The sequence below is a fragment of the Populus alba genome, chromosome 15 (assembly GCF_005239225.2).
Source record: "Populus alba chromosome 15, ASM523922v2, whole genome shotgun sequence".
In the NCBI taxonomy this organism is placed as follows: Eukaryota; Viridiplantae; Streptophyta; class Magnoliopsida; order Malpighiales; family Salicaceae; genus Populus; species Populus alba.
The window spans coordinates 6,265,962-6,275,095 of NC_133298.1; the positions used below are offsets into that span (position 1 = coordinate 6,265,962).

A 9,134-nucleotide genomic window follows, 5' to 3' on the forward strand; every position below is an offset into this window, starting at 1 on the left:
ATCACATCTCAGAGTGACTAGACCCGACAGTTAACAACAGTGCCAAATATAATTACAATAATGTAGCTCTTATGCTTGTTGAGATGAAAAGCATGTAAAATAATTTACCTAAAAAACAGAAGCAGCATCTTAGTGAAACGGACACGCCACGCGTGAAGCCTAAGCAGCGGGGGCGCCACATGGGCTGATGTCATCGCTTGCATCAGACTTGTGATCTCACACTGTACACAGTGTACTACCTTGCCGACAGCAATAAACACAAGAGTATCTCCGTACCATACAAGTGGGAGCTGCCTTTTGTTCCTAATAAAAGCACCTCATGCTGTCATTAAAAAAAAAAAAAAAAAACTCAAGTAAAATTATTCTCTAACAAATGAAGGTATTTTTTAAAATATTAGGGAAAAAAATTAAAATTGATTAATACACAAACTAACTAAACAATATATTATTACACTTTCAATAATATTTTTTAGGCAAATATAAAAGAAATTGAATGCCCAAACAATTTTAGTTTTAACGAGGTTCCTATGGTTTAAGAAATATTAATTTGAGTCCCTTTATTCATGAGTTCCATTCAAAATTTAAATTCTATTTTAACAAGAAACAATGTTTTGGAGAGAAATTAATATTTTTTCTGTTAAATATAATGTAATTAAAGATCAAAATATCGTTTCTAAATAAGCTGATTATTTTCTTAATTTTTAGTTATTCTTTAAATCATAAATAATTATGTTGGGATAAATGTTGAAAATTATTCTACGTGGGACACCACGATGTTGAGGATCTCAAATGAAAGATCCAAGCGCGAGCCCAAAGTAAGGTAGACGATGAGGTGTCGTGTGATAAAGTATTTAGAAAACACTTTCATCACTGAAAAGAGTTGGAGGAGGTCGGGAGTCGGCGACATTTAGTATTAAAAAAAACGGGTTCAAAGCATGCAATTTCTTAGAATAGTATTTATCTTCTTCTTTCCTGTTTTACCAACTGAAACATTAATGGTTTCATACATTCATTCGAAGCTAAATCATTAACCAACAAAGCCTTTGAATGGCCATGATCTTTCACTTTGTTTTTTTTTTTTTTTATCCAACGTTAACATCCCTTCGTTATTTATGATGAGAGCTAATAAGATTTTGATTATCTGCTTAATTAGATAAACCATGAGGTTTGGAATTTGTAGGTGTCTATCTCCCTCTCTGTCAATTATGTTTTTTATTATAACTATCTAGTAAATGGTCTAATAATAAAAAATTAAGATTAAAGGGTTTGTTTTTCCTGTTATCTCAGTTTTGAATCCTGTGATTGTTAATATAATGGTCATTGAAGATTTACATCGTCTTTGATTTCAGAACTCATAAGATTAGTTGAAGTATGCGTAAATTGACCCGAACACCCAAGTTTTTTATTGCAAGTATTTGAACTCTATGAAGTGATAACTCTTTTCATTTAAGGACCAATATTTATCTCTCTCTTTTTTTAAAAAAAAAAAAAAAAAAAGCCTAAGTTGGGTGGTTTGATGCTTCTCTTTTCATTTAATATAAAAAAAATATTACAAAAATAAAGACCTAATTATTTGTTATCCAAGTTGGGTTTTCTTTGATTATTGATGTGTGGACCAAACTCCTCGCAGGCCACCCTCGGGTTCAAGAAGATAATGTAGCTCTTAACAAGCCTCTAGTTTCGTAAGATATTAAGGTGTATAGATTATGAGTAACAATCGTCAGATGTTTTGTTTTTTAGAGTCTTTATGATCAAAATAAAGTGTCGTAAGATACCAATAACGTACTTATAGTGCTAATTATGGACATTCCTTTCTAAGCACTTGCTAAATTTCCCCATTAGTTGGAATCAAGAATATTAAGTTCTTTGAAAGGTGGAGGAGACAGGTGGTTTCTTATGCTTTTGGCAAAACAAGATAATTAAATAAAGAGAAAACACAGGAATGCTTGGGAGCTGGGACAGCACTTGAACAGGGGATCTCAGACGAGAGATCCAAGCGCAGGCCGAAGGTAACGTAGACGATGAGGTTGGCTGGCTCATCCCAAAGGAATGCAAAAGAATGGCTTTATGGTATAATAATTTCTGTCATTTAATTTCTTAACAAATTCCTTGAGATTAGCAAGAGAAAAATAACGTTTTCTGAAGTAATCACCACAAGAATATTCTCTGATCATGGATTTATGGTGCTGTTAATCTACTTCACAACGATCAAATTACATGGCTAACATTTTTGACACATAAGAATAAACCTATCGTGATCTTGTTTCTAAAATGAAGACTATGGAAACCAATTTTTATAGTTTTAAAAAGAGTAATTATATATGAACATGTTTTCTATGAATTTTCTGTTTCTCCAGAAAATAGTCGATGATTCCCCAGGAGTATTCACCACCATGTTTTAAACTAACCCCTGGTTTCTTATGCCTTGCCTGGCGTTGTCCATTGCTTTTTCCATTCTCTCTCTCTCTCTCTCTCTCTCTCTCTATATATATATATATATATATATATCTGTGTGTGTGTGTAAGCCCAAAGATTAAAGAAAAGAAAAAAGGCCAGGATCTTAATCCAAATAAAATACGCTCAAATCAGACTAAGCCCAAAACTTGATGTCAGGCCCCGAGCTAAAAGCCACGGGAATTATTTATCAATTTTACAAAAATAAATAAATTAACCTTATATTCTTCAAACTAAAATTGAAAGATAAAGAATCAAAATTGATTCACATTTGAGAAAACCTTTCCACATGTTTACTATTCAATAGGCATGGAAATATTCACTTTTTCACATTTGGTTCAACTTATTTGGAATTTTTATGTTTTGATCCTCAAGTTTTTTTTTATATATTTATTTTAGTCCCTAAATGTATGAAGAGAAGAGAGAAAGTAATTAAGAAATATCAGCCACATAGAACTGTAAATCTTGTGTCTTTGAATTTCTCTTTAAAATAACAATTCAATGGAAGTGGTTTATACCTTCAATAATACCAGGGTTCCAAAAACACTCTTGATTTGGTTTAATTTTGAGGCTTTTTTGTCCAATTAAAATATGTTTTTGTGGTCAGGGATGGGTTTTTAAAGTTCATATGACCATGTTATTGAGTAAAAAAAGTTTGAAATTTGGGTTTCAAAGTTTAAAAACATGGATGTTAATTTTTTAAACCATTAAAATTGCTTTTTACGATCATAAAATATTCTAAACGAATGACATATTGTTCGTAATATTTTTAAAAATATATATATAAAGACGTGGAAGATGTCCCTTTTGAAAAAATAATTTGACAAAGAACAAAGGATCGATGATAGAAAAGACATGTCATTGTTTGGACAACATTCGTTATTAAACTTATTTTGGTTTTAAGAAATTATCATGTGATGTGCACGTTGCTACCAATTTTATTCTCTTTGGCTGAATGAGATATTGTTTAAATGCATCTCAATTTATCAAGCATCCTCGGACCCATTAATTTTTGTTTATTTTCATTTTAAATTTCTATGTTATAGGTTGATTGCATAAAAAATCATTCAATATATTTTACAAACACTTTGATACACTAAATAAAAATGTGCTTAGAAATACAATACAAGCTATCTTTTAAAAAAAATTTAAAATTATTTTTATTTAAAATATTTTTTTATGTTTTTAGTTCGTTTTAATATGTTAATATTAAAAATAATTTTTTTAAAAAGAAATTTAATATATATTTTTAAATAAAAAATATTTTAAATTATTACTACCATCACAATTGTAAATAAGGTATGAATATACTTAGCCACGTCGGATTTGATATATATAATAAATGAGGGAATGATGAATCTATTAACTTTCCTTGCAAGTCGAAGTCACCTTTTGCTAACCAGCGGCTTGTACTGGAATGGCACGTGGTCAGTTGCTTAGGGGAAGAGGTTGGGGCCCTTGTGGGCTGATCCATATTTTCCACACGGAAGGTTGAGCTGTCTAGCACCATAAATGGGTGAGAGAGAGAGAGAGAGGTGGCACCATGGCTCCTAAACTCTTCTCTTCTTGTGGCTGTAATTAGGTCCTAGTGAGGAATTCATCTTCTTCTTTCTTTTCTTACCAACTTAAACATCAATGGCTTCGTACATTCATTTGAAGCTATACTCTTACAAAGGTCTTCATAGCCGACATGCTTACCATTTTCATTTATTACCCCAGCCGACAAGTCAATTTACAAGTCAGGTCCCTTGAGAGGTCATCACACAATTCTCACTCCTCACAGCTGAATCGCATGTGTCGTATTACTTGTGTGTGTATATATATATATATTTTATTCGAGGAAACTTCATTATTGAAAAAGCATACTTGTAGATTTAGATGAGTAATTAAAATTTCAGCTGTTTTAGGTTTTTATAAAAAATACATATTATAACTCAATTCCAGATGTTATAATATTCGAGATTTACTATGTATATCTTAATTCCTATTCTGGTTTCTCAGACAATTTTAATTAATTGTTTTACTTGAAAGTGTGGTGGACAACTTGATTAATTATGCATTTTTCAAATTTATTTTTTTTATTATTAATATTTTTTATAACTTTGCTACAATCCCAAAACACTCAAATGCAACCACGTAGTAATGACTAGTCCACTGTAGAAAGATTCGTAGCTAATTTATTAATAGAAGTTATTTTATAAAATAATTATTAATTAGAAATGTATTGAAAATAATATTTTTTAAAAAAATATTTTTAATATAAAATGCATTAAAATAATTTTAAAAATAAAAAAATAATTAAAAGTAAAAAAATAATAGTAAAATGTTTATAGGTTAATGCTTCAATATCTTTTATATATTTTTTTCTTAATGTAATGTGATGTAATATATAGAAAAAAAAAATATAACACAATGGGACGGGACGATGCGTTAGATTTCTTTGTTTGGACTCGAATATTCTTACTAATATAATGGATACTTTTTACAATGTCTTATTTCATTCCTTGGATTTTTTTAAAAAACAAATTATCGCACCCAACACTACGACAACCTTAAAAAATTGATTGTATTCTTGAAAAGAATGAATTTCTGGCATCCTATTTTTTAATGAGGAATTGTCTTGTTTAAGGAATCGCTACCTAGTATTTTGGTCATTAGCAACCTTAACTGGTCAACCGAGATTATATGGTTCGGGATTAGTTACGTAAAAGGAAAGATATTATCGCCTTTAAAACGTCCTGCCTAAGGCAGGCTGCATTGATAATTTCGTCTTAAATTGCTAAATATATATTAGTTTATGCTATGAAATTTTGCTTATAATATTCTTAACTCTGGCGCCAGTGAATATTCAATTGCGAATATTTCCAACTCTGGTGTTTGTAAATATTATGTAGCTATAAAATCAATTAGATCAATATTTTTTTTTATTTCTGATTCTAGCGCCAGTGAATAAATAAATAAAAAATAAATTTATTTTTATACATGCACATATTTTTTTTTATTTTTCTAGCTAAATAAAATAAAATATAACAAATAAAAATAATATAAATTTAAACGGTATTTTTATTCCTGACTCTGGTGTCAGTGAATAAACCAATAAATTTATATTATTTTTATGCATGCATACAAATTTTTTATTTTTTAAAATTATTTTTTTCTGCTTTTTATTTTTTTTATATTTTTTTATATTTTGGGCTGGGCCAGCTCAGCCCATGTGGCTGGGCTGGACTGGACCCAGCCAGCCCGGCCAGGTCACTGGCCCAAGCCAGTGACCCGGCTGGGCCCAAACCAACAAGAGGCACGCGTGGAGTATCTCCACGCGTGCATGCACAGTGCGAAGGTAATTAATTTACCTTCGCAGTGCAATGTTCCTCAAAGTGAGGCCAAGAAAAAACGAAAAGAAAAAAAATTGGCTTACCTGGTTTGCTGCCAGAGACGATGAAGACGACAGTGATGCTCCTCCTGAGTGATTGGGCGACACTTAGCAAAGGACCCGTTTCAAACTTCCCTTCTGTTCTTCTGGCTTTGCTTCTTTGGCTGCTCTTGACTTGGTGTGGTGAAGCTGGAGACGAGCGGCTGACCGACCCTTGCAGTTTCTCTGCACTCCGCTTGCGTTTTGAGAGCAAAGGCAAAGCTGGGAATGCTGTCTTTTTGCTCTCTCCCTGTTTCTCTGTTTTTAGTCCCCCGGTCTTTTTCCCCTGATCTTCCTCTTTGTTTTTTTTGTTTCGTTTCTGGTTGGCTTTTCCTTCTTCCCCCCCGGTTTTGCTCCTCAAAATCCCCCTGTTTTCTTCTCTGGTTCCTGGCTTCCTCGTCCCTGGTTTTTTTTGTTGCTGGCCTGTTCGTCTCCTCCTATGGTTTTCGGTCTAATCTCCTTTCCTGTTTTCTCCCTGTTTTTCTCCTCTTCGTTTGTGTATTTCTGCCTTTGTTTTTCGCCCAGTTCTCCCTCCTGGTTCTCTTTCGTCTGGATTTAGCTTGAGTTTTTGTTCCCGGTTTTTTGTTCCTCCTCCTGGGTTTTTTTTTTTTGCCTCTGGTGCTCCCCCTGTGTGTTTTCTTCGTCCTGCCTTTTATAAGGCCAGAGACCTTCAAAAAACCATCACCTCCACCTACGGGATCGTGGCAATCGTGGCAGAAGACATGGTCACGTTTTGGATCGGATGCACTGGGATTTTCCTGTTGAATCGGCTGCCTCCGTGCGAAACTGAAGGGATGAAGAACACAACTTCCAAACGGTGCCGTTTGTGTGTTTGAGGCACCTTTTCACTTTGGTCCCTGCTTTCTTTGGAAATTTTGATAGTTGGACCTCAATTAAAATCCCTTTTAATTTTACCCTTGTATTAATTTCAATTAAGTCCCTGAATTAATTAATCGAATCAAAGTTTAATTAAGTCCACAAACGTATTAATGCTTCTAATTTTGCCCCTTTTTGATTAATTTCAATTAAATCCTTAAATGGGTACACTATTTACAAAACAGTCCTTAATTCCTGAATTATTCAATTTGATCCTTAATTAATTTTTTTAATTTTACCCTTTTGGATTAATTTCAATTAAATCCCTGAATTTATTTAATTAATTAAATCAAAGTTTTAATTAAGTTCACAAACTTATCAATTCTTCTAATTTCATTAATTAAACTAATTCAAATTTTAATTAAATTTCCAAACTTATTAATTCTTCAATTTCTGACCAATTTATTCTCAAATCTGATAATTTTATCCTTAAATTTTAAAATTTATTGTCTTAACCCTATTGTCAGTTATATTTAATTTTTATTATTTATTTAAAAATTAGGTTATGAAAAAAAATATTTATTTTATAAAAAATATTTGTATGCATGTTTATTATGTTATTATTATAAAAAAGATAGCTTCTCTTTTTAGTTGTTTATTAGAGCTTCATGTATCTTTCAATTTATTTTATTAAATAAAAAAACCACATAGCAAAAAAAAATCCGTAACACCTGCAACGTCTATCCTTATTTATAAAAGCGCAATAATCGAAGACTCCCTCTCTCATACAATTCCTGACCAATCATGTGCATCTCCTTATCACTTTGCCCTTCTCTAACAAGTGGTTCTCAGCCGTTTGCTTCTTCCCATTCTCTCCTCTCGTCTAGATCCACAACAAGCAAGAACTCCCCCTTTTTGATTCGTTCCCGTCTTTCCATGGATTCAACCATACCTGAAGTTGCCTACGATTATTCTCCCTTCCTTCGCATTTACAAAGATGGCCACGTAGAGAGACTCAGCGGCACCGACATTGTCCCTTCTGGATTAGACCCCAAAACAAACGTCCTGTCTAAAGATGCAGTCTATTCACCGGAGTTAAATCTCTCTTCGAGACTTTACCGACCACATAACACCAACCCTGATAAAAAACTCCCAGTCCTAGTGTACTATCATGGCGGTGGCTTTTGCATTGAAAACCCCTTCAATTTTCGTTACCATGGTCACCTTAACAATCTAGTTGCGGTGTCCAACGTTATAGCAATCTCTGTTGATTATAGACTGGCCCCGGAGCACCCTCTTCCCATTGCATATGACGATTCATGGACAGCATTTAAATGGGTTGCCTCTCATGTCAACGGAGACGGCCCTGAGGAGTGGCTAAACTCTCAAGCTGATTTCGGTCGGGTTTTTCTTGCCGGAGATAGTGCTGGTGCTAACCTAGCACACCAAGTTGCTATGAGGTATGGTCAAGAAAAACTGTCTGGTATTGACCTCACAGGTGTTATCTTAGTACATCCATATTTCTGGGGCAAAGAACCCATCGGTACAGAGGGTGAGAATTTGGAATCAAAATCGAGGATCGATGCTATATGGAATTTTGTATGCCCTACATCAAGTGGGCTGGATGACCCTCTGATTAATCCACTTGTTGATCCAAGATTGGATAGCCTGGGGGGCGACAGGCTGCTTGTTATTATTGGCGGGAAGGATTTCTTGAGGGAAAGAGGATGGCACTATTATGAGAGGTTAAGCAAGGGTGGGTGGGAAGGTGCGGCGGAGATTGTGGAGGGCAACGACGATGAACATGTGTTTCATTTGAACGATCCTACCTGCGAGAATGCTGTGGCTTTGCTTAAGAGAATCGCTTCTTTCATCAACAAAGACGAGGCCTGATTTTATCATGTTGCTTGGTTTCTGCAGGCTCTGGGTTTTTCCTTGATTTGTCCATGGAATGGTATGAGTTCATTGTATTGTAGTTCTATGTATGCTACGTAGGTATGTCGTCATAAATCAGCTCGGGGCCAGCTCTTTCAGAAACATGTAATAACAAATCCAGAAAAATTGAAGAAGATGATTTTAGAGCGATCATAAAAGAAATCTGAGCGTTATTAGCCTTGATTTATTAGAAAATGCCATCATTTGAGTTGTTCATGATATATATAAATTTGGAAATGATGGTCTAATAATAAAAAAAAGAATTAATGATGCACGAGTTTTTTTTTCTTGTTTGAAGGGGTTGGGTTTTTTAACTTTATTTTTTTATTCAATATTAACAGGTTTTCTACGGGTTTTTTTTATATATAAAGTGTCGTAAACTCGTAACAGTATTGAGAGATGGAATTAATAAAATTGTGTATTTTTAGAGTCTCCTCGTAATGGTATTCTTGGTTTTCATGGATTTTAACTTATAATAAAAAATTTTATTTTTATTATTGTCTGTTTACAATTTTTT

General features: G+C 33.4%; 1 protein-coding gene across 1 annotated transcript; it reads left to right on the plus strand.

The window, feature by feature from the left end:
• The first annotated feature begins 7,446 nt into the window (after positions 1 to 7,446).
• On the plus strand, positions 7,447 to 8,836 carry LOC118057207 (probable carboxylesterase 7). Its single transcript, XM_035069710.2, has one exon. The coding sequence runs from the start codon at positions 7,487 to 7,489 to the stop codon at positions 8,573 to 8,575; it is 1,089 nt and encodes a 362-aa protein (XP_034925601.1). The 5' UTR covers positions 7,447 to 7,486; the 3' UTR covers positions 8,576 to 8,836.
• The last annotated feature ends 298 nt before the right edge of the window (positions 8,837 to 9,134 follow it).